The sequence below is a fragment of the Sturnus vulgaris genome, chromosome 3, assembly GCF_052056855.1.
Source record: "Sturnus vulgaris isolate bStuVul1 chromosome 3, bStuVul1.hap1, whole genome shotgun sequence".
NCBI lineage: Eukaryota > Metazoa > Chordata > Aves > Passeriformes > Sturnidae > Sturnus > Sturnus vulgaris.
The window spans coordinates 83,125,141-83,152,399 of record NC_142245.1 but is presented as its reverse complement, the minus strand read 5'-3'; the positions used below and the strand labels follow the sequence as shown (position 1 = coordinate 83,152,399).

The window sequence follows — 27,259 nt, the reverse complement described above, 5'->3', positions numbered from 1 at the left end:
GAAAAAGAGCACAAAAGGAGGGTCTTTGTCACCCTGTCTCTTACACGTGATCTCTGACAATGTAGGAATTCATACATGATCTCTGACGACATTCCAATTTTGTGTGGATCAAGCAAATAGAAACAAAACACTATGAAATACAGCCAAAGAAACAACTTCTAACATTTTCCAGATTCACTCTCTGCCCCACTGTACTGCAAAGGAATTTCTTGTGACTTCACCAGATCTTGCTCTATACATAAACCATACTTCAAGATGGCCTACATAAGAATGTACTAAAAGCAGAAGGTTTAGAATGATTGCTTTGGCATATCTGTATAAAGCACAATAATTACCATGTTGAAGTAAGACCGGATTTTGACCCCTCTTGCCAAATCCCAAACTATGACATTTCCATCATGGCCAGCAGAGAAGAGAACTCTTGGATCAAACGGGTGAGGTTCAAGCACAAACACTTCATCTTCATGTCCCTGAAAATAAAGACACGGCAGAATGAAAAAGAGTATTGTCTCAAATTCTTACCCAAGGACTCAACACAGTAACACTAACAGCTGTCACATTATGAAAACACCCAGCAAAAAAACTACTTTAACCACGTTTTTATTTTTGGTAGCAGTGGGTTACACTCTTTTCTTTCCAGCTGCAATTTTACCTTACTATGTAGTATGTCAAGTATGTTACCTTCACAAGAACGTCCCAATGCTTCCACCAGGATTTTAAAAAGATTAGTGTCCGCAACACTTGGTATGTATCTTGGGGTCTTAATATTCCACAGATTTCCATTCTTTTTCAGCAGAGTATGAGTTAGAAATTAAATTCAAACTCATAAAGAATGAAATATATAACTTAGAGAACATCTTCAAAATTAATGCTATATTTTAGAGATTTGCATTAAGTATTTCCATCTCTAATGAGAGTATTAACTCTAGGTTAACGCTAATCAGTTGCCTAGAGTTAACCATTTTCTCAATTACAAAAGAAGTGTCAAGCATTAGTAAGACGATTTATTTTAGTTAGAAGACTGATTTTTTTTGTACTCATGCAATGATTAGGTTGCAGAAGTGTCTCTGGTTATGAGGGTAAATTTACCCATTAATAATATTTCAAAACATCACATTAAATAAAGATTAAAAAACCAATAGTTTCCTTCTCTCCTTCAAGATAGAGCTCCATTAAAAAAAAAAAAAACACCAAAATTAGTTTCAGACATCTTGAACAGCAGCGGTTATTTGCAACTTAAAATTTTAAATTTTTAGTTTCTAATAAGCAGCTGATATACATCTCTATTACGCTTCAATTGTCTGGAAACATTTGTCAAGGCAGTTTTTAGATAGGATAAAACATATAAGGAGGAATGTTGATGATGTATAAATGAATTCTGCATTCAAGATTGATAAATCAAGATGGTACACCTTACCATGAGAATGTGAATGAGCTGGCCAGTGAAAGAATTCCAGACTTTCAGAGTCATATTATTAACTGCAGTTATAACAGAGTTGTCATGGCGGTCCCATGCCACCATGGTGACTTTCAGCTTTGTGATTTTATCTTCCACTCCTTGAAAACTTTGTCTAAAACAAAAGAGTAAAAAATTTCAGTGTAATCCTACTTTGCCAAAATAGTTTAACACTACAAGTGAAAATACTTGTGTTTTGCTGCATTTTTAAGAATATTTCTTAAAAAAACCCCAGAGAAATTAAAGATGTTTTCTATAATGTAGCACATAAAATCACAAAGAATTGTAGATATTTAAACAACGACTAAAGGATCTTCAAGAAAATGTCCTCTGATACATGACCTAACTTACTTAAATTGATAGCCAGAGAAATTTTTGTGACATCTAAAGAACAAAAAACCAAATTAATCAACCAAGTAACATTAAATTTTCCTAATGAATATTTATAATAAGTAGTTCTCAATATGGAGAGAAGTATTCTATACCTTTAAATTATCTAAATTTTCAGGCAATATTTAGTACTACACCACTACCCTGACATCACTTTACTATTGGCAATAATGGCACTTAATCTTGCATGAAACCCAAACAACAGCAATCTATAATATAATCTATCGGAATACTCAAAAATTACATTTTTGCCAGTGTGATTTAAAGACTAATCACCCTTGAATTCTCTAGCACATTTACCTCCATGAAAACATCAACCAAGCACAATAATAGCATGTTGCCACTAAGCAGGCAGACAAAATACAGAATCTTCCATATAGTAAGCACAACAGCACGTTGCACAATAGTATGTATTGTAAAACTCAATAAGAGAAAATGTAGTTATAGCCAAATTCCCTTCTAAATTCAATGCAGAACCCAGGAGGCTTTATAAGCTGAATTCACTCTTTCCTTTCAGTGCAGCAATTTCATTTTCTTTGAAAAAAAGATTCTGTTCTTGTGCAGAAAAGACCAAATTTGCAACTGCACTTATTCCTCTCATCACAAGGATAAAACAGAATTTTGCTATAGGTGCTCTACTAAAAATGAGCATTCCAGTTTCTCAGATAAATTCAGCATTTATGACTACAATGAAGAATCCATTCCTCTTTTGCCCAGTATCAGTTAAAACTGAGAATTTTTACTGAGAATAACTGTCTGTTATCAAAGTACCAGTGTTTTATACACTCTTGTCCAACAGTTTGATACCTATGTTTTGTTGCATTTCTCCATAATTGACAAGATAATGTCTGATCTAAACATCTAACTAAATTACAGCTTATTTAGCCTTCTCTTCCATCCCTCTCTTGATCCTCCAGATATGTTTCCACAGATTACTCCTGAAACTATCATAGTTTTTTTCCTACTAAATATCCTTCAAAGCATTCAGTATGAACAATAAGGGGAAAAAGGTTTATCCTTTAAACCTGCTATAAATCTTATAAATTTATGTCAATTGGAAAAATAAAAAGGCACAAGCCACAGTTCCTACTAAGTCATTCTCCATCTTCAAGACTCTTTTGTTGCTTGTTCTAGTTTACAGAAGTTTCCCATACTTACAAACTCTTGTAAACTCTCAGATTATTTTAACAAATGAGCAATCATTATGGAGCCAGCAATTTCTTTGCTCTGGCATATTGTATGAAAAGAACGCAATACTGCTATTCTGGGCATGCACGTTCCACAATATCTGTAAATATTACTAAAATGCAAGCAGTCTAAAGAAGAGATCTGCCCTGGTTTTCTTGCTCCAGAAATAAAAGTCTGTGTAAAAAAAACATATAAATTTGACCTTCAGTGAGTTTTGATTGCCTTTTATTCTTTTAATCTAATCAAAATACTATTGGCACTGTTATCAGGACAAGCTAATTCCCACAGCTGAATATGTAGTCAAATATTTATTTTCATTGTATTTCAAGAGCTAGATAAGCCTATTTTGCATTTAAGCAATAATAATTTAAGCCTTCTCTTTTTCTTTACTCTCACTGTCTTTTAAAATTTTTTTTTACTAAGTCAGCAAATTATATCACAGGCCCACAAGAATCTATGTGATAGCAGAACATTTTACATCACTTACCCTGCTGGGCGAGTCGCCATATCTAACAAAATACTTTTCCATTCTCTCCGCTTAAATTGCCAGATTCGTGCTGTTCCATCACGGCTTCCACTCACAAATCTAACAAAAGAGGGAAAAAGTTACTCAGAGATCAAAGGTATATCTGTACAGAAAAGACACCTGAAAATTAAAATCCCAGAATTTAGAATTCAAAAACAGAAGATATGAGTAAGAAGTCCAAACAGTGTCAGAATGCTGTACAAGTTGTTTGAGGTTAAAAACAATTCCCACACCAGCAAAAAAATTGAAGGCATCCGAAAAGCCAACCTGCTTCCCTATCCTGAGCCCTTTCCAAACTAAATGAAATATGACCTTTGGTGCTGAGTTAAGACACTGCACTGGCAGAGGGACACCACAACCCAATGAACATCCCAAGGGACTGATGCTATCACACTAGTTCAAGAGGAGAGCCCTGCCATTTAAAACAAAACCTATTCAAAATAAGTTATCATTGCTTACTAAGTCTTATGATATTTATATGAAATGTTTCCCAGCCTGAGTTTCTCTCTCACCCTTTTTTTCCCCCTTTTAGAGGTTCAGGGGTAGGAGGAGGAAAAAGAGGTGAGTGAAGTTTGGTCTACAACTATTTGTATCATGATAGAAGTGTACATTAGAACATCAAATAAGTGAAAGATGCTTCATAATAAACTAAACTCTTTTCTTTAGCATCCTTCATATCTAACATCCAGAACTTAAAGTGAAATATTTAAAAAAACATTAGGCTAGCTAAACAAAACTTTGGTAGATCTAGTTTGATAATTTCTCTGTATGCAGCAGTCACTTAACTGAAAAAAGGTTTACACATTAAAATATATCTAAAAATACACGTATTTGATATGTGAAAATAGATATATACACACATTTCTTAAGAAGAAGTTTGACATATTTTTATACCCATAATTTTAGCCAGTTGGGAATACTTCAATCATTATAATGAAAACAACTGTGAAACTAAGGAGTACCATTAAAAAGCAACCGTGAGACTCTAATAGTTATAGACAATTTTACTGGATGAAACTCAAAATAAAGCTCTTTTTTAATAACTACCTCTGAAAACTGGTATTTTAAAATGTCAAGGTCAAAAAGCTAGCTCTGAATAGTGTGCTTACCTGCTACTACTATTGGAAAACTGAATGCTGTCAACTTTGTCCTACATAAAAAAAGAGCAGAAAAAGAAAAAAGAAATCAAACTTCTCCAAATTATCCCCTTTTATCCAAATTATTACTTTAATCAAGTACATATGTAATTTTAAAAAATGTATTTACAGTATGAAACTCCAACTCTGATATCTTCTCTGGCTGACCTGATCCAAAGAAATAAACCCTAATGATGTGATCTGTACTCCCAGTGGCCAAAAACATTCCACCTGAGAAAAACAAACAGATAAGTCTTAAAAAAAAGGGCAATATACTGTTATTACAGTATTTTCAAAGGGAAGTAACATCAAATACTTCAATATATTCTCTGAAATTTATAGTTTCATCTCATTTCTACTATGCCTGTAAATTATCTTTAAGTCAAAATAAGATTTAGAAACTCCAGAGTTTAACTGGAGCTGAATTACCTCACATTTGCTGTCAGTAAATATGCATCAGCAGATGCATCCAAAAGATTAACTAACCAGAGTCATTTGCTTGCAACTAAGCCCTTAGAAGCCTCCCTCTTAAGAAAAAAAAAAAATCAAACGGAACTAAAACTCCAGTACATTTTGTTATTTTATCCAATTATTTATGTAGCACTCTTCAGTTACCAGCTCTAGAATCAATGAAACCCAGACCGTGAGAACTCTGTAATCAGCCCCTTCTTGTACAAATCCCCATATATTACACCTCAGATAAGCTGACTCTCCTAATTATTCTGAGAAAAAAGTATATATCTATGCTGTTCTGAAAAGACTTGCAGTCACAAGAGACTTACAACATTTCAGGTTTAACTGTTTCTGTTATTTCTGTATATTCATGTATATTTCATAAATTCTGAATTTCTGTTTTAAATATTTGGGGGGTTTTAACAGCCATTTAAAGTCAAATCCATCTTATTAAAAAGGAAATATGCTACAGTAACAGTACTGTCTTTCATTTTACATTTCAAATGACTTCTTACACTGATACAAGGTGAGGAGGAATAAAAAGTCTTTTACCAGCACTAAAAGAAGAACAGATCATTTGGACTCCAGGCCGAGGACGTTCTGTAAACTTCGTTGGCCTTGGACTACAAATTAAAAAAAAAAAAGTTAAATAATTTCCTAATAGGGTTTCAAAAAACAAGTCAATATCTTAGAAATAAAGGACAGAAGGATAAAATTAAATATGAAGGAACAGATGGCTGCTCATTTATAAACAATTTTGTGTGACTATGCTTCATGATCTGATCTTTAGGAAACTAAGACATCCAGATGGACTAAATAATCCACGCATCAAAGAGAGTTGTAACATAACTTAAATCCCGTTTCCTTCTGATATTGCTATACAAAACACTCTCCTGAAGTTATCAGCAAGGCAGAACAGAGCCAGTTTCCCATGATATTCAGTTTTAAACTGCTGGGTATACTGGTTTTCTCCTGTGGTATATGCTTGCTTTTGCAAAAGAGTAACAAAGCTGGGTGTTCTTTATAGGCAAGAATATCAAAGAAATTTAAATAAATCTGGAGTTTCACAAAATTAGAATATAAGAGTGTCTTCAAATGACATATATTCCTTGTGGGCTAGTTTCAAACAGTACCCAAAATGTCAGGACAATGTTTAGAAGTTTGTAAGGGATTTTAATTTATTGCACTTCAGAATGCGATGTGCAAGCAAAACTACAGCTTCAGTGGATCTGGCAATTTAAGGATGTGTAAAACCAAAACAAACCAGATCAAGTTCTTCAATCATTATCTCAATTCTGTTCATGCATTACAGCAACCTCAAAGCAGTAGGTGGTCTTGCAGAGTATGCCATCTGCAATCTTCCATCAAAGAATTAACTTAAGAGAGAACAGCAGCACTACACCCACGAGTGTCATCACTAAAGATTTGCTCTAACATAAAAGAATGAATATTCAGAACTTATCCAAAATGTTCTCTTTTAAAAGCAAAATGACCTGTATAATTCATTTCACCTGAAGGCAGATGCATAAGACATCTTTCTTCACTAATCAGTTTTTGCTATCTCAAAGAAAGTAATAAGCATTAAACCTTGGTGATGGTTACGCATAAAACAAAGTAATAAACATCAGCAATACCAGTAAAGAAAACTTTCTCCAAATTATCCATTCAGTATAGGCTGTTTCTGTCACCTTTCCTGCAGGAGTTTTAAGGTAACTCCCTTCAGATTTCTGACAAGAAAACTTCACAAGATACACTAAACAAGACAAAGTTGTATTTTTTACAAAACAATTGAAATGCTCCTTAACTGAGATGCTAACAAGAACTATCAGACAATTCAATACACAGTTCACATAATTTGGAACAAATGTAAATAGATAAATAGGCTATTGTTTTCTTCCACTGTTGTTTGTGAACTCTGCCTTTGGAGTTAGGACAGCTGCAAAATAGAGCAAGTATGCACTTTCATTCTAGTTTGGATAAGCAATTTAAATTCTCAAGCTTATGTCCCTCCAATGTGTGCTATTTTAGGCATTAGGAGATGAGATCCCAGCACTCTTCTACAAAAGAGCAGATTGCAAAATGAGTTGGGCAATCAGTATTTTTGTGAAGCGTGGAAAGGGGACAAAAGCTGGTTCTCTCCAGGACAGTGTTTCACTTTACATATATTTTCAACGCATTTATTAAATATTTTATTAGTTTATTAATCTAATCTGCAGACTAGCCTAACTCTGGTCATGTAGTAGTTAAAGCAGGACTTCTTTACAGAAAATGGATGTGCGATATAACCTCTCTAACTGAAGTCTTTGCTCACAAGTTAATGAAAAACGCTCAGCATATCTAAGTTCTGATATATGACCAGCCCCTTTAATGTCAAGTGCCTTCTGCATAAGAAAGCAAATGGGAAGTAAGACATCACACTGATGATAATTGAGAAAACAATGTCTTTGTCCAAAACAGGAATGTCAAAATCAGCATGTGTTTTTCTTGAGGCTTTTTTCCCTCTTTTTAAAGTTATGGGAGAATAAATAGACAAGAAAAGCAGTACACCAAGCTCCTCTATTCCAATCTGTGAGACAGTTCTGCTGCCTTGCTCATATGGTCTGTCAGTAATAGGCTAACACTGGAAACTTGTGATGCAAAGAGGTGGCAGAAGAAAAATGAAAACTCTGTCTTCCTCAGAAAAGATATACAGGCAAGTATTTCACAGTGCAACTAATTTAACTGTGATGCACTGACCAGTTATAAAAATTCTCCCTTAAACTTGAATGAAGCACATGATTCTTCAATTTGTGATAAGGCAGATTTTCTCACTCCTTCCTACTCTCAACTGATGCAGGATCCAACTACTGTGTTTACTATCACCACCCAGAATAGTAAAAGAAGACTAAATCCAGGGTAAGACTCGATTGTCTAAATTGTCAATTGTTTTCCCATCTTGTTTGGGCTACATTCTGTGAATTCCTTGCCTGCAGCAACAACCAGTCTTCCTCTGTTTGGACACTGAATTAATCTACCTGGAATGTTACTGCTTTTAGACATACCTGGTAGCTTCCTGGTCATAAATCTCTTCACGAAAAGAAGAGGAGCACACAGGTGCCCCTATAACACTAACAAACATGCATCCACACAAGTCACAGAACCATGTGAATAAGGTTGCCCACTTTCGTTTGAACAACCTGAGAATTTTGTGGTCAGCTGTGCCAATGTCTCTTTCATTCTATGACACTAAATCTATTGTAATGTGCCCTTTTGCAGTTCATCAAAACAGAGATGTCACCAACATCCCTAGACTGGGCCATATGTCTCACCCAGACACAGAATATGCCTCAGTTAACAAAGTTATTAAAAAAATAGGAGACCAACCTGGGAAGCCACTAATTTCAGACATACCATTAATTAAATAATATTAACTGCAGCAGAGTTGTTGGCAAAGCTGAGATACAAGATTTTTGCAATCTGAAAATGAAACAAACTAAATATTTGCAGAGATAAGAAAAAAAAAACAAAAACACAGAAAATACAACTCAGTATAGTTTAGAACAAAACTGATTATTTTTGAGAGCACACTGACCACAATACCAACTCTGCCTTTCCAGTATTCCATTAAAAAGTTCAGCAAAGTACTAACGGCATAATCATCTTGAAATCACAATCGACCACATGATGATCATGAGGCTGCCCACTACCAGGTGATTGGAATAGTGTTGAGTACAAAAAGTAGAGGTGGGATATATAGATTTTCTTTCTCTTTTAAGTATCTAAAATTTCAAGACTTCACCACCCATCCCCATTTGAAGCATTGGATAATTTAGTAACACACTTTCATCACTGATAGCAATTGCATTCTTGTAGAGCAGGCTGCAGTTAAGCTCAGAAGGAACATGAAAACAACTTCTAACTTTAGCATCTTACAGCATCTTTCACCTGAACTACTCAGAACACTTGGTCCTGCTTGAAAGCTCCAACTTCTCCTTCCTGGGGTGGGAGTTGTACTAGAACCAAGATACAGGGCAGCAAGCTCAGAGGCTGAACAACCATGGTAAGAGATGTTATGGTCCCTGCCAGCTTTCCTCCTCTTTAGAAATACTGAACAGAAGGAAGCCTGTATTTTTTACTACACCGATTAATGGAAGGACAACCTTCCCACCTCACCAGCGATACTCTTTTCCAGAAGGCCTACACATCATATTCTTTAAATTACTTCAAAAGAGGCCTCATGAGGAAAATTAGCAGGCATCTTTCTTTCCCTTGATGCTCTTTTATTGCTAGTACTTGTTTTCCCCAGCACATAACTGAATGGATGTAGAGGGAACCTGCCACACTTCTGCAGCTCTGGAAGGAGAACCACATCTAAGCGTGTAAGAAGTGCAATCACCTCAATGAAAACTGTTAGGACAACATGCACCCATTGCTGAGCTGCGTTGGCCATGAAATGCAGCCTTCTTGTGGAAAATCACATTGGATTGCAAGTTTGCCAGTATAATTTATTTTGGTTTACTAGAATAACCACAATAAGCACAGTTAGAAAAGTTCATAGCTTGATTGAGTAAAACTTTCCCTAACTAACAAGTTTCCTGAAGTAGTATACTGTTGCAGGAAATTAAGACTTGTCTCTGTGTCCAACTGTTTTGGTATCACAAGTGGCATACGGTTATACTCCAATCCCAAAAGACATACCTGTTTCTTATTTAGACATTTTTATCAAGTTTTAATTTGGATTAAAAAGCATCAATTACTTCAAATACATTACAGGTCTACTAAGCTTAAACAAAGACCTAAAAGAAGAAAAAGCACACAGTGATGCCTTTTAATATCTTCATATAATGCATAATACCTGTGGCAAGGTGTTTTGTAACTCAGTTGCATGTTTTGTAAACAACAATCTTCTTCCAATTTGAAAATTGATACTTTCATTTGATACCTTCTAGAACCATAAGGGCCCACAAGCAATTCCTCATTACATTCCCTCTTCAACACACTCATGACTGTATATGACTCATTTCATGTATTAGTTTTTTTCCAGACTGAAGAAATACAGCTTAGTGGCTTCCTCTCTCTTCTCAAACTCAACATAAAAAGTATTTCCAAAACAGAAGATAAGAGCAGTAGAAAAATTCCAGTCTCAAAATTTAACCTGCACTCTGTTAAGCAGCACTAGTCACTGGCATGACTTAGTTTACCAAACCACTTCCTTGCTGTGCTGCACATAACAGATGAACTTATCTGTTTCCTCTAGGCCCTTGTCTAATCACACCTTTTGATATTACTTCTACATGAAAGCATTTCTCAAATATCATTTATTTTTTTAATATTTGTTGAGCACATCTCACTAAAAATTAAGTTTTATCTCAAGACAAATCTCATCCAACTCCATGATTCATTCAAACTTTCATCATTTCTAAACATTCATCTCTCAGCTTATATATTATAACCTACCTAACTCTCAAAGATTTACTATTCTCTAATGTCAGAATTACTTTCAAAAAGTCAATTACATAGACTAAAACTTTACTTAGGAAAAGGAGAAAAGAAACAAAAGGGAAAGCTAAAAGAAAAAACATGAGGGTTAAAAGGTTTACCAATCAGATAGACATATTTCATCTTGTCAATAAGAGTTCAGACTTAGAAAGCCTTAAGAAAAATAATTTGGTGGCAACTCCTTTTCTTCACACAAAAATAAGCATGTAAGCTATCACCTCCTGCCCTCAGTAAAAAGGGGAGTCCTAATTTGATTACAGCATGCACTAGGCAGCAGAGGAGTAACAACGTGACACGCAGCTTCATTTACAGCACCAAAAGAGAGACAAAACATCCAGAGAACATCAAAATTGTTAAGGCTCAAACAACTAGAGAAGAGCTTATGCAAGCGTGCCTGCAAGCTCTGCATAACCAAAACTACAAGGAAATTGAACTTACCTTCGAGGAGCATATATCCATAAGAACACATCTTATCATCAAAGCTAAATCACTAATGACTACTAATACAACCATTTCCAATTTTAAGCTACGGGTTTTAGTGTTAAAGGAAAATAAAGAGCAAAGAGCATTAGAAAACTGCTGAGCAAGTTGATTTTTAAAAACTATATATGAAAGTCCTGACAACATTTTTAGTATCTTTGAAGGCATAAACTTCAGGCACAACTTCAGCCATCAATACCTGGCTGTCCAAGAATTTTGCCTTCTGCCACGTTACAGCCAAGAGCAACTACAAAAAGGGTAATATAGGTAAGGAAAGAACAAACATTAAAAATATCCTATCCTGATTTATACTAGGACATTACTGTCTCCTTTCAAAGTGGATTTTGCAATCTAAACTGCAATAATTTTATCAACATAATTTTAATTTCATTTGAAATTGCAATGACAGAGTAATGGAGTGCCAACTTTGACATTATATTAAACAAAAAAACCCAACAGTAGACTAATTTTCTAAATTAACATATATTTAAGAGATAAGCAAGCTATAGCTACATCAGAAATAGATCATTCCCAACAATCACATACTGAAAAAGTCAATGACAAGCTTGATTTAGTCAAATTTTTCTCCATATTTGTATGTCATTCTTAATTCCATAAACAGAAGTAGCAATAAATAAAACAGCAACTAACTTTATTTTAAGGGTGCCAGCATCCCACAGCCAAAAGCATATAGTTCCATCTGCCCCGGTTGAAGATAAATATCTCTTTGAGCCACTGCATAGTGGAGAGAACTGGGAAAAAGGGGAAGAAAAAAAAGAAAAGTTGTCTTGTTAATCTGTTCTAGATGTGCTAAGAAGTTCCACAATTCATCTCACAAAGTTAAAAAAAAAAATATAAAGTGTCAAACCATACTTAAGGGAAATAAATTGGAATGAACACCAAAATAAAAAGCACTGCTCCATCACTCCCTCCAGAACAACCCTTCTGGGTTACTTTCCAAAACACTCCAGGTTCCTCCTCCCTCCCCCCACCACCCAAGTTGCACAATAGCATGCAACTCTAAACAAAAAAAAAACAAGGTACTCTCAGTGACTGCAATTTTTACTCAATGCTCCTGTGCTCAGAATCACAGCCTGCAAAGGAGTGGTACTTCAAAACAGAACTGCCCACATGTGTCATGCAAATTTTTTGAACAAGGATTATGTCCAGGATTCCTCAAAGGTCAGGCATTTTGACAATAAACATGTTTTTTTTCACAATGCATACCATGAAAATTTCTTCTCACATTAAGCTTAGTTGCCAGGCATGCATTTTTTATTACACTGAACGTTCTCACGACTTATTTTTGCAAAGTGAAAACCTACCTGCAATGACGTTATAGATGCACTGTGGCCCTGCAGGACTGCTAAGGGTGCACAAGTTCGAAGGCACCAAACTCGGATCATTTTGTCACAGCTTCCAGCAGCTATCATGGTGTTTTCATAGTTTACTGCCATATCAGATATTTCAGCTGCATGCCCTCTCAGGGTAGCCAACAACCTTCCATCATCAGTTGCCCAGATTTTTACAAGGCAATCATCCGATCCCTAGAAGTAAGGTAGAAATAATTTCAACCATGCCATTGGTTGTTCTGATGATAGAGTTAGCAGTGAAGTGAAAAATAGAACTAGTGACATGCAGATATTCCCACCCATGCTTTTAGCAGTTTTCTACACTGCATCCAAAACACAAGTTTACATTGATTCTCAACAGTATATACAAATCATGATGCATTTATAATGCAGATCACAAATCCTACAGCAAGTTGGTTTATGCTTCAGTTAGACACTTTTTGCAAAAATCCAGCACAAACTGAAGAAGCTGTTGCAATACATTAAGATAAAGATTTACATTAAACGTGAAAGTGAATAATAAACTGGTACAGTCTGTCATTTATACTCCTGTAAGTTCCTTATCTTCCTAGTTTCATCATCATCATCATATTTACAAGTTAGGTAAACAGCATGCATGAACAGCTATTCCATTATTAGGTCAAACCATTACAAATCTGCTTAAATATTCACATTAACAAACACTGAAATGACCATTCTTTCTCAACAAACTCAAGAGGTTTCATCTACATATTCATACTTGACTCGAGTTTTGCTGGTCTTCCCACACAATTCTAACAGCTATTTGCCCATATACAACAAATTCCCAGCCCTAACAAAAAATTCAGTACCCATTCCTTCATCTTTTATTGCATTTCTGTGTCTTCCTGAAAGTCTGAGCATCTGCACCACACTATGGCCCAATACCATGACATTTGAACACTGCACACACACCAGACAAGATTTATTGTAAACATTTAATTAAATTACTTAGGTTCAGAAGAAATATAAAACTGGGTTTAAACATCCAGGGTACTGATCTGCTACTTACATACACAAGTGCTACAAGTCAATGTGACATCACCCTTATAAAATTTCACCAGCTTTTCCTATTCCATCTACTTACAATGCCTCTGTAATCTAGCATTTGCACTGTAAAGACAGCAGACGGCATGGCAATACTATCATCTACCTTTCATAAAACAGGACCAGGTCTCCTAGGCAAAGGAAATAGTTACAGAAGCTTGTTCATAATTATATTTTTTGCCTCTTGGGTGAGAAGAGCAATGGTATAGCCTATATTATTTCTATCTATGCATAAAACTTCCATGCTGAGATTCTGTGGAACACATTTGCCTCATCTAACTGCTAGACTGCCACAGTGCCAGTCCAGGGAACACAACCAGAGCCTAAGTTATAGCAATGAGCAGAGGACAGAATCACAGAATTGTTGAGGTCAGAAGATACTTTTGTCTAGTCCAAACTCTCTGCTCAAGTAGGGTCAGCTAGAACATGATGCTGTATCCACCACTCAGGCTATCTTCTGGGCATCTGCTGAAGGCACCCTCTTGTACTGTCACCCAGGTCCTTAAATGAAGCATGAGAGAGCACCAGTTTCAGTACCACACCCTGTGGTACACCTCTAGTGACTGGCCTCCAGCTGGACCTTGTGCTGCTAATCACAACCCTTCAAACCTGAAAATGCCCTGACAGTCTCACGGTCCACACATCTAACCTCTACATCATCAGTTTGTCAATAAGGATGCTATAATATCTGAAAGATAGTATCTGCTCATGTGGTTCTGTTATCATGATATGAGACTCTAGAGTATGAAGAAGCTTGTTTATTCTTCTCAAAATACAGTCACCACCAAAAAAAAACCCAGGAAGCTGAGACAAAAGGGTGTACTTGCTGATGTGTAAAACTGCAAATAAGAGCCTCACTGCTCAAGAGAGACCTGAAAGTAGGAGGAGGGAATGGCAAACTACCCAAAACTACCAAACACTAGAAAAGTTAGAAATCAGTCACAGACAAAGATGTAAAATGGTCAGCAAGGAAAAAAAAAATTAAAATTGTTGTGGCACCTAATACCACCTGGAGGGTCCCCAGATGTCTTTTAAGTAACAGCAAACCAAGGAAAGAAGATCAGCATAAAACAGGTCTGCTCCCTGCCAGCTGGCTATAGTGCCGCTATGGAGGCACGTGTACTACATCTCCACTGCAGAGAAAAAATACTGTCAGCCAAGCCTCAACAATGAAAATGGAGGTGGGGGGAAGGAAAACAAAAGAGAAAAAAACGAATGTAAAATTGTAAATTCGGTAGCACCTTGGCAAGACATCAATACTAGAGTTCAAATAAATTAATGTGTTTCTATCTGACCTGAATGGGACAATCTACAACTCTTAAAATACTGTTGCAATTCTACTAGCAAGGGCATGTGGATTACACCACAGCTCATGTTTCCAAACTTATATCCACAACTGCTACAAATTATGTACCTATTAAAAAGCATCTGTCAAAAGTGAATCCTAAAACAACTTCAGCACCAAAAGAGAATTGATGACTGCATTACCAAGGTATGGAGTAAAATTGGTTCATTTTCCTACCATTACGCACACTTGTGGGATGAAGTGAAAATGCCAAGCAACACACAAATTAATCTTGGGTTGGAAATCTTACACAGACTATTGCACAATGTTGTTTATTATTCCCTAGAAAGAATAATCTCAGCAGAGACAGGAAAATAAAAGTGGGGACAATATGAGATTTTTGCAGTCACAAATTTAAGTAGTGCAGGAACTAGAGAAGACCGTATTTGTTTCTATTACCCTGCATGGGTTCTGCAAGTCACGCTTTTCAATAGAACCAGAATACAAAGTCTCTACAAGCTGCAGGGGGGCAGCTGCCTTACCACAGTCTTCCCCATGGGTTGCAGGGGAATCTCCATTCAGCACCTGAAACACCTCTTCCTCTTCCTTATTTACTAATGACAGAGTCCACAGGACTGTTTCTCTCAAGTATTTTCACTCCTCTCTCTCAGCTGTAGCTGCCATAGCATTTTTCTCCTCCTTCTTAAATACATCATCCTGGTGGCACTACCACCATCCCTGATGTGCTGAGCCTTGGCCAGCAGTGGGTGTCTCTTGGAGCTGGCTGGCATTGGCTCTGGACATGGAGGAAGCTTCTGACTGAAGTCCCCCCAAGTACCACAATCTTGCTACATGAACACAAAGACCAACTAAGCCAGCAGGAAAAATGTATACTGTTGTATTGCCACTCTCTTTAGGCAAAATAGAAGTAACTAATCTTTCTAGCAAGGACATCTCCCAGATGAGTATGACTCAAAAATGTGCTGACACCACCTTATTTTCCTTTTAATTTGAAACAGAACATGAACAGAGCTTGAATTTAGAGGCTTTCAATCCTTCAGATGTCAGTTGGAACATTTATGATGTGGAAACTATTATGATGCAGCTTCTAGAACTAATTATAAATTAAAACAACTTATCTGACTAACATCACACTGAAGGTTGTGGAGTAAAAGTGTACGACAAGAACAATCCCCTACCAATGCATACAAATTTACATACCACACTAAAGACGTAGAAGTTGTAGTGGTATAGATTAAAAAGAACTGGCACCATTTCATTATACAGATGCAATTATGACACAACAGTTCATGACTGTTTATCCACTCACTCTCTAAGGCCAGCTACAGCAACTTGGGTTTTACTGAAATGTGGAATATGACCATTTGCCAACAAGCACTTAAACATCTACAGGAACACTGGATTTACCTAAAAGTGCCGAGATAGGAAGTTTAGTTCCAGGCCCTCCAAAATGAAAACTCGGCAGCCACAATTAATATCTATGGCCACTTTACTTAACACCTTAAGTTATCATGATCTAAACCGGGAACTTTCCTTCAAGCAATTAGACCAGGACACTGGTCAGCAAAGGAATGTCAGCAAAACTCTGGGGTTGCAGAAACATGTTACCCCACTCCACCTCTCATTTTATTTCAGTTGTTCTACTTCTCTCTTCCAAAAAAACTGCCGTTACAGTCAAGAGAATTCTTTCATAAAATCTTTAATGCATTCGGCGATGTCACGTACAAAATAAACTCACAACACAGAGCCCATTTCCTGATAAGTAAATTAGGTATAAACCACAGGACAAAAGATTATAATGCCTGTGACTTAACTGGCTGATGAAAACAAAATAAATATGAAAAAAGTTTCTTCTATGCCTGAAGCAACAAGTGAACAAAAATACGTCTGTTCAAAACACTGCAAGGTGTCCCCTTCCTTCAGCCACACTTATCCCCATGCAACAAAGCAAGATGTATGTGAGCAAAAGAGAGAATTAGAATTGTATTTACAACTATCTTGGAAGAATTTTAGAAGTTAGGACTGCAAGGCAAAATAGGAAACCTGAACTGTACTTCTAGCAGCATTGTTCAAGCTACCTCACATGAGGTTAAAAGGACATAATCAAGCTCCTGAGTCCACATAGGTATCAATTATATCCAGTGTTTGTAGGAAGACAATAAATGCAGCAAAAGTATCCTGACATGAAGTGTGTTTATGAAATCTTTGTCTCTACTGAAACTATTTACCAATAAATCTAAATATTACTGACATCTATGTGGTTTTAAATATCCCATCTCTTGGAAAACCTGCAACTTCAGTACTGATTTCAGACATCTGTCTAGTATTTATAACTTAACAACAACAAAAAAAAGCAAATAGTTAAAAATACTAAAAACACTAGTACTTAAAAACATCCTAGGATCTCATAAAGACAATGTGTTGTGAATCAACATTTGTAACAACACACCATGTGATTGTTCTCTCTCTGACTTCCTAATCTAATTCTGCCTTGGCAGTTCCTTATTTTGCTTATGTTTTTGCTAGAGAAAACAAAGCCAGAAGAAAGAACCTACACAGGGTAAATCCTTTCCACTGAAAATTAAGTGTTTTCTCAATGAACTGCACAGATCAGCAACCACCATCACATCTAGTGTTCAAATACATACACCAAAACTATTCAGTGTGTAGACCAGCATGGCTATTAAAAAGCAAATATGAGAGGAACCATAGTAGAGGACTTACTCTGTTTTTCATTCATAATCAGTGTATCTATCCTATATTCACGTTTTGAAAACAATTAGGTGACATATTATGTGTCCTTAAAAATGAAAAAAATCTACAAAAAGAAAGATTTTGTACTCACAGTAAATATTCGTCTTCCAGTCCGATCAAAAGTTACACAGTATACAGAAGATAAGTGTCCTAAAATTCGCTTGTGCATCTTCATATGTTGATAGACTGCAGTTGGAACAAGGCGTTCAAGTCTGTATTTTCCATTTAGTTTTCTTGAAAACAGGGTATCCACTACCAAATGGGTAAAGAAAAAAGAAGAAACATTTATATTGTATTCATAAACTAAAATACTTGACGAGGATGGAAAATTTATTTCAACACTGGACTACCTACGCATATGAACAGGTTATTGTATCTCATTTTGCCCTAGTTAAGAGAAAAATACATACAGAAGTAGCCTGTGATACAGACATGGAAAAGGTATTGAACTACATGGCATAGTCCAAGGATGCAATACAACTTCCAACTATAAGTGTCCAAATTCAGGAGTACTGAGGTAGCTTCCATGAAGAAATAACCTACCTCAAATATAGAAAGTGTAAAAGCTTTCAAATAGCTATTAACTGAAGATTAGCACACATTCAAATCTTCTCCAAGGCAACCTGCTTCTTGAGGTCTACTCAAACATTTATCCATCACTTGTAAGACCATTCAGTTTTTAAGAATCCTGCTACCCACTACAGCTAAACAAACACACACAAAACCACCAATACAAATTAATTTAACAAAACTCACCGAAATTTCTGATTTTGACTAACAAAACTTTGTTTCAAAGAACTTGGTGATATTTTTCAAGTTTAAAAGCTAACAAGTTCCAGGAGCAAGAATTCACTTTAACAAAATGGAAATCTTCCATCAAGAATTTCAGTGAAGAAAATAAAGCTCACTGTAATTAATTTTGAACTGCTATTCAGCAATAATAAAGCAACAAAGTAGAATACTTCTCTGCATGGATACATAAATATTAGTCACACTCCATATCCTCATCAGACCAAAGAACGGCAATGGTGATAAATTTTATAATCCACAGAACTGTGACAATGCAGGTAATGTAATATTCACACACAGAATGGTGTTGAAGATTTAATGCAAATTTCTATGAGACCACAGTCAGTCATCCAATCTAACCTCCCTGCTCAAGCAGCATCGTCCTAGAGCATGTGGCACAGGACTGCATCTAGACAGTTGTTCAACGCCTCCAGTGAGGGAGATTCCACAGCCTCTCTGGGCAACCTGCTCCAGTGCATAGTCATGCATAAAGGGAAGAAGTTCTTCCTCATATTCAGGTGGAACTTTCTGTTCATCAGTTTCTGCCTGTTCCCTCTTGTCTTATTGCTCAGCACCACTGAGAAGAGTCTGGCTTCTTTCTCTTGGCACCCTCCCTTCTGATACCAACAGACATCGATATGGTCACCTCTCAGTGGCTGCTTCTCAAGGAAGAGCCAGTGCAGCTCTCTCAGCCTGTCCTATTTATCACAGAGACACTCCAGCCCTTTAATCATCCTCATAGCCCTCCACTGGACCCACTCCAAGACCTCCATGTCTCTCCTGTGCTGAGGAACCCAGAACTGGACACAGCACTCCAGACTGACCTCATCAGAGTTGAGTAGATCACTTCCCTTGAGCTGCTGGAAATGCTCTTCCTAAGGCATCCCTGGATACCACTGGCCTTCTTGGCCACAAGGGCACTGCTTTCATGGACAACTTGCTCCCCAGTGTCAACCACAAGAGAGCTAAACCCTTTGCACCACTTGGGTTTGGCCCAGACCAAGATAACAGTAGTTCATAAGCCAGCACAGGTCAAACTACATCAGATATGCCAATTTTTATAGTGGGATTGTAGGAACTCTGTAAGAACTACAAGCTTCTTGTGTTATAACCAAGTTCATTAGCCTCAGGCCCTAATTCAAGGAAGTTTTCCTAGTTCAAGAAGCTCTGTGAAGAAGGGGAATTATTAGCTGTAGAGCAAAGCACTTTTAGTCAAGGAGCAATTGCTGTCTTAAGGCTCTACTGTATCTTCACCCTTCCCTCATACCAGAAAAAGACGAGGTTGCAATTGCTTTATGACAAAGTTTTCCCTTGCCAGCAGTCTGCAGAACAGCAGGAAACTAAGATTAGTTCAGGCACAAGATAAATCTAGTTTTGGTATCTGACAAATCATCCTAAACGTAAGAAAAAAAACCAACCCTCAACAAAAAAACCACACACACAAAAAAACCGAACAAGTACACACACACGAACTGAATAAAGGTCTTTGTCCCAACAAAGTGAGTTTACACAATAATCTCAACCTACACAGAAATTACCTTTTATCTACTTTTAATGTAAGATGAATATCGTTGATGGATATCTCATTGTGTTCAAACGAAACAATAGCTCACAAAAACTGAAAAGAGCTTAACTAAAAATGTAATTTGTAGGGATGTGTCAATGAAACAAAGCTGCAGGGAGACTTTAAGATAAAACTAGAAATTACTTTACATAAGCATGTAATTTTTAATATACACCTGAGTTTATAAAAAATTTCTGAAGTACTTGAGATCAACTTGAAGTTTGAGAGGGTTTGTGGGAGTGGGATGTTTGGTTTTGGGGGGGGTTTGGTAACACTGGAGAAGTGAAGTTTAGCAGAACACAAGCTGGTATTTCTAGGAATGGTCTCACTGATGCCAGCCACCAATGTGCAAATTGCTTCTAGCTCACATATCCCTGGGCAACTCAACAGGTGAAATACCCCTTGCTCAGTAACAATCAACCTACCAGGGGAAATAAAAGGTAATACTGTGACACTGGAAACAAGAACACTGGAATCCATTTTACCCTTCAGCGTTGATCAAAACTTAAAACATGCAAAAATACCAAAACTAGTTAAAAATAAAACTAAGTGAATTTAAAAGCAATTTTACATGAAAAAAAACCTTCCACAGTATTTTGAACTTACATTCTCTGGGAAGAATTTTTTTTTACTAAGTTCATGCAATTAGCAGAGGGGAGGGGAAGAATCCATCTTCCACAGGTTTAAACACTACTCATAAGCACATAACTTCTAAAACTTTCCCAGCTGGGGTGCATCTTTTGGTTACTTATAATGGAATTGTCACATCCACCGTTGTTTTTCAATATCCCTTTCATTTAACTACCTTTATATTTACTGTTATCAACTTTGTCAAGTGCCAAGAATCTATCCTGATTTCTCTGACCAATTCCCACTATTTATTCTAAACACCTGCAAACTTTGCTTGCACATTAGCTTTTTTTTTTCCCCTCCAGAGTACAGGCAAAAATCAAAAATACCTGTGTCAAAAATTCCTGCATTCAAACAATAAAATTGATTTTTCTTGTCCAAGCCAAAATGAGAAAGGTTATCCACTGTTCATAGTAATGCCGTTGTACAAATTATAGGCCCTTGGTTTTATAATAATTGTTACATCAACACTTGTCAAGTCTCTAACCTGTCTAGCTTGATTTTAACTGCATTTGGGAAAAAATGAATTTAGAACTCTCTGTGACAGCAAGTCTAATCTCTCTCGTTTTAGCTGTACTAGCACTTTTCTGTCTTTGCTTGGCCTCACACAAATGAGTATGAACAAAGTTGTTAATCACAGGAAGAATGACAAGGTATAAACTAGTTAAATGGTTGCAGTGGGAGCCAAAAACTACATAAAGGAGTGATGGAAGATGATACTTTGTCCCAGGATGCATTAGAGAATGCTGGTTGGGCCTTACAGCAAGTCAACCAACATAAAGAGAAGGATTGTAAAGAAGAAAACAACAGAAAAGATTGCCCTTGCTGGAAGGGCACTGTGAAATGGACAACGCATTGAAAAAGCTATCCAATACCTGGCTGACCTAGGAAATTAATACTACCTTAGTTTTACATTCCCATCTTCTACTTTCACATAAGGTCCTGTTTTCAAAATAAATAAAATTGGAAGCAGATAAAAAACAATTGTTACTAAGTGGTTGTTGCACAACACAGTATGATAAACCATCACTTAACTCCCAAATGATATTCTGGATTCAAAATCAGAATTCTTCATATTTAATAATCAATAAAAGCCAGTGTCTGAGAAAGCTGTGAATTTGTTGGCATTTTGAAACTTTTTCACAAATTTTATCATTTTAAGTTGCTAACAATTGTTTATAACTGGTTCCAAATAAAATTAAGTGGCTTCTAGTTTTTAGTAACTGGGTTCATGTTCATATAATATGACTAGTCTCCAAGACTGAAATGGTCTACCACCACGCAAGCACTAAATGGCTGAGGTGGTAAAGAACCTATATAGAGGTCTTCTATTCCAAGTCCCCTGCTCAAGCAGGGTCAGCTAGAGTAGGTTGCTCAGTGCTGCCTCCAGTCCAGTTTTGAATGTCTCCAAGGATGGAGACTTCACAATCTGAGCAACCTGTGCCAGAGCTCTTATCACCCCCAAAGCTGTTTTCTTATGTTTAAATTGAAGTTCTTCTATTTCAGTTTTGGTTCATGACCTCTGTCATGATAGGATGCACCAATGAGAAGAGCCTGGCTCCATCTTCACCACATGCTCCAATTCAAGTATTTGTAATCATTGATACTACCACCATCATCCTGCCCATGCCATGCTTTCTCTTCCCAAACAAGCCCAGGCCTGGCTCCTCTTTGTATAACAGATACCTCAATCTTTTCATCACCTTTCTGGTCCTTTAAGAGTCTAGTTAACAGCTATATACTGTCCATGTATGTCTTCCTGGGATCCAGCACTCCAGGTGTGATCTTATTTACACTGAATAAAGGGGAAAGAACACCCTCAACCTAATGACAATGTGCTGCCTTCAGCAATCCAGGATGCTGCTTGTGTTTTGTGTGCAAGGGCACATTGTGTCTGACACCTTCAGCACCAGGACAGCCTGGTAGTTTTCTCCAAATCTGCATTCCACAGGGTCAATCCCCAGTATCCACTGGTACATGAGGTTATTCCTCCCCCCAAGGGCCTTAGCTCTTCTCTTTGTCAAACTTCATTAGATTCCTGTTGACTCATTTCTCCACCCCATCGAAGCCCTCCTCAATCGTTCACTACTCCTGGATTTCAGTTGTTTGCCAAACTTTTTGTTTCATCATCCAAGTTATTAATGAAGATGTTGAACAATACTGGCTCTTGCACCAACCTCTGGAGTACACCATTAGTCACTGGCTCTTGTGCCAGTTGCTGAAATTCACTCTGCTGATCATAGCCCTTTGACCCCAGCAGTTCTGTCATATCTTTTCAGTTTATCATTGAGAATGTAATTTTCTGTTCAGAAAGCCATTCTGAACTCAGGATAAATAACATTCACTACTGTCCCTTAATCTCCAAGCTCCTCAACTCCTTTAAAAGGCTATTGGGCTAGTCAGGCATGATTTCTCCTTCACAGATCAGTACCAACAACTTTCAGCCATGTACCTGCCTTTTCCTACATTGACCACCAAAAATATTTGCTTCATCACTTGCCCACGGACTGAGATGGAAGACCCACCTTTAGTTCTATAAAGTCTCCTTCTCATCCTACTTCAGGTCCCCTGCCTCATTTAGCAGCAGGACTACCATTCCTGCTACTGCTGAGAGACCTGTAAAAATTCATGTGTTGCTTCATATCCCTCACCAGATTTATTGCCAGAAGAACTCCAACTTCTGTTACTGCAGAATCACAGAATGATCGAAGTTGGAAAGGACCTCTAAAAATCACCTAGTCTAATCCTCCTTTGAAAGAAAGGCCAAATATTGCTCAGAATCTTTAATGTCTAAAGTTTAAAAAAACAAGCGGGGTAGAAAAAAACCATGCAATTCCTGACCTAAAGGCTCTAAATGTAAGAGTTTAAATTCCTTTTCTTCATAAGGGCCACTCAGGAACCTAAAATGCAACTTTGTTTTTTAAAATATTGCCTCTGCTGTCAAAATTCGCTGCTGCCAACAACCTTAATCTCAAAACCACATATCTCAAAGAGTCAAAAACGCCTTATTTGTTTGGTTTCCTGTGGAACAATGTAAAAATCAAACAAAGCCGATAGAAGTGAAGTGGTGGGAGTTTTCACTGGAACTTACAAAAGAGTGTAGATTTTTCTCCCACTCAAAAGGCATACAACAAGCACCAAATGAATGCCTTCAAAGTCTCAGAACTTGTCTAACTCATTCCCCACCCAAAATAGAACAAGAAGCTCAAAGAAAAACAAAAATCTGTTAAGAGGAAGATAAAATTTGGGGTCTGAAAGATATGGCAGTATTAGCCCTCTTTTTTTTTACACTTGGCTTTCTTTCTACTTTCTGATTTTACCAAAGCAATCAATTCTATCACCTTATTTACATGGTCTTATCCTTGACTAAGGAATATGCCTTAAAGATGAGAGATAGTAATTGGCCTTATTCACTGGAGTCAGTGATAAATCAAATCCAATTGTGTACAACGTATAAATTACATTCTTAAAATTCATACACAATCTTTCATTTTCTTCCTTTCTGGAGCTGTATTTAACTAACCGAAGTTCTGATCTGAAAACTAGAATCCAACTTCATTCCCCTTCCAGTCACATAAAAATAGAACCAGATTCAGAAGAGTCCTGGAAGGATACCCAAAGGATATAATTCACTTACAACTCTTACCCTTATTGAATCAAGTTTCATTAACTTAAGAGGCTAGACAGGCCTCTAATGAATACCACAGAATTCAGATCTGTTAAAAATATAGTAGAGACTGCTAGACAACTCCTTTCACTCTCCAAGCTTGTAAGACTGAATGTATCAATTTGGTGTTGTTGAAGGCTTTTTCTTCCTCCTTCTTCAAAGATGTCCAAGACCAAAAAAAAACCAAAAAAACCCAACAGCGCTTGAACTGACTTCTAAGTTGCTACCATTTCTCTGTTCAGCTTCTGAACTCTATACAGTATTCCAAGTCTCTTGACCTAGAGATGACTGTCAACCAGTAAAATGATTAAGCTAGTTATGTTATCAAGCCAAAACTAGTCTCTGGTCATATCATTAAGGCAAAAGAATATCAACTCCTAACTGAAGCATTTCTGAAAATACAAAAATTCTATATACACCTCAATATTTACATACAATATTCATTTGCAAGATGAAAGCAACTGCCAACCCTTCCTAACTCAGAGTAGTAAGAGGTGAGATATTTCAAGAGGGAGAAAGCAAAAAACAAATTAAAGCTACACAATCTCAAACATTTCCAAACTTCCCTGACTTCAGTAATACCCCATTTGCTTTCACTATATAGTTCCATTGGTACTTTACTCAAAGTTCCATGACTTCCACAGCTCATTTATTCTTGCATACTAATAAGTCATTTGCTTTCATATAATTTGCTTTAGACTTGACTAAACATGCATAACAATATGTTGTTTTTACACAGATCTTTTAATATAAATGCAGTCTTTTCTTTTATTTCTTCCTATATTTAACAGAATAATAGAGGTGCACAAAGTGTAAGCTAGTTTTTAGGCCTAAAGTATTTACTGTATTTCCAAAAATACATTTACACTGCTTTCAGAACCTGGCATTCCCTTTGCAGCCAAAACACCAGTACCACTTAATGAACATCAAAACCGTGAAATACTGGTTTTGAAAGGCAGATATTTTTGCTGTCAGGAAAAGAAATCTTTGTCTGGGGCAAACAGCCTGTCTCATTCAGGTCCTCACACTCAAGTGGCCAGCTTTCCCAAGAGCTTTGAGCTCAATGCTGTCAAAGGTTTCTGCTTAGGTTCGTTCCTTTTTCAGCAGTTCCCAAAAATTACTGAAAAAGAGCTCTTTTTCTCTTTCTGCATCCACAAAAATGAGACCTTTAACAAAACAATTTAGCATATGACCTAGCTGCTTTAGTTCTTAATTAAGCACTTCAAAAAAATTTTTATAAAATATATTGCACAAGTGAGAGCAACTTGACAAAGAGTACTCCATGTTCAAGTTTTACTTCTCTTCATCACGTTCTACAGATACTCTGTAGTTTTCAGAGGAAATACATATTTGTATAGATCTATTTTAATTAGTATAAACCAGCTACCTACATACATGGCATAACATGCACAAAAATTATTCTAAATAATACCCTATCAGCATCATACCTGCACTGAATCAGCAGGCTAGGAAATAAATCAACAACTTTGTACATTTAATGAAATATAAGTTAAGTTTTCCTGCACAACACAGAAGAACTTCAGTGTCTTTGTTTCTGTTCCTCAAACATTAGTAGGTTATCTACCTGAAATATATACAGCCTAAGGAATAATAGGTTTTTTTTGGTTTGGGGTTTTTTGGGTTTTGGTTTTTTTTTGCATAAAATGTCGTCTTCCCAATGGAAGACTAGAAGTTATTTAAGGAAACAGGAAAAAAAATTCTAATTTAATTTATAAAAAAGAAGTGTTATTCAAGTTCCTTATTTCATTGAGAGATCAGAGGAGATAGAATAAGATAAAGCTAAAGTAAATGCTTTAGCATACAGCTCTGAACTAAATATCCCAAAAATTCAAATACACTTCACAGCTGAAAACATTCAGTTACCAGCACTTATAGGAATGTTTGGAAAAGGAAATTACTGGTCATGAAAAAAGTGGTATTTGAAATAACTGTAATTTTGCAAACATTCAGTGCTCTGCAAAAGATTCAATAAAAATAACATTTATTTAGAAAGTCTGACTTTTTCTTCCATAAGAGTCTGAGTTATTTTTCTTAACATTTCATTTCACCACCACAGCAGCTCTACAGCTTTCTTTGAACTCCAGCTACCATGGATCTCATACACGGATCTTTTTCCATTTAAAAAGCATACACCAGCTACTATACACTGTAAGCTACAGTACAACATAAAACAGTCCTCAACCATTCTGATTCCTGAAATTCCTGAAATTTGTTAATAAGAAAAGCTAAGCAACCACTAAAAAAATCTTAGCTATTAAAATGCCCAGTCCTACAGTAACCTTGCAAAAATAGCCCAAGCTTTTCCAAGATTATTATCACCAAGCTATTGCACAACAACTCAAGGGAATTTTCTAACTAGCAACAATCATTTTCTCCTACACATCTAGAGCACAACACAGAAGACGCCCTCTAAGTGAATACAATACCAGTGGCTCTAAACAAAACTACACTGAATGATGCAGGAGCTACATCAGGGTTTAAATGAATCACTTCTGATCAATGCATGCACCAGCTGAGGACTTAAAACTCAAACAAAACAGTTCAAAACAGCAAGCAAAACCACATTCTCATCCTATAGTCCAAGCATCTACAGAAATATCATGGAAAGCATGTAACTTGTGCTTTAAAATGGAAATGCTGCTAGGACACTAAATGCTCTGCCATCTACCAAGTCAAAACCGGCTGTGCTGAACCTGAGAATTTAGCTCTCAGCATGGTTCAGCTTCAGCTGTTGGGAGAGAACTATAATTCTCTAGATTAAGTGTAACGGTGTGTATCTTGAGATTTGATTTTGAGTTCCTTCAACTGAACAAAAAATATAAATAGCCCAAATTAACCTGTCTAAATTTTGTATTCTTTATATAAGTTTCTATTTAAATTAAATTAAAAACCTAGAGGAGACCAAAAGCCTCCAAAAAGGAGTTTAGAGAGAGCAAAATTGCAATGGCAAGTTACCACATTAAAAAAAGTCTGTTCCTAATAGTGTCTGCCTACATATTTATAC

The 27,259-nt window shown here is 36.5% G+C and overlaps 1 protein-coding gene across 2 annotated transcripts in view; it reads right to left on the bottom strand.

Annotated features, from left to right (window-relative positions):
• PHIP (PHIP subunit of CUL4-Ring ligase complex) overlaps nt 1-27,259 on the bottom strand; it is a 106,803-nt gene that overhangs the window by 67,437 nt on the left and 12,107 nt on the right. For both annotated transcript variants that reach the window (XM_014870196.2, XM_014870197.2), the window contains exons 7-15: nt 17,676-17,836; nt 12,433-12,654; nt 11,759-11,859; nt 5,702-5,772; nt 4,827-4,927; nt 4,670-4,710; nt 3,522-3,620; nt 1,418-1,571; nt 336-470 (exon numbers count right to left, since the gene is read on the bottom strand). In XM_014870196.2, the coding sequence (XP_014725682.1) occupies nt 336-470; nt 1,418-1,571; nt 3,522-3,620; nt 4,670-4,710; nt 4,827-4,927; nt 5,702-5,772; nt 11,759-11,859; nt 12,433-12,654; nt 17,676-17,836 (1,085 nt within the window). The remainder of the gene's footprint in view (nt 1-335; nt 471-1,417; nt 1,572-3,521; nt 3,621-4,669; nt 4,711-4,826; nt 4,928-5,701; nt 5,773-11,758; nt 11,860-12,432; nt 12,655-17,675; nt 17,837-27,259) is intronic.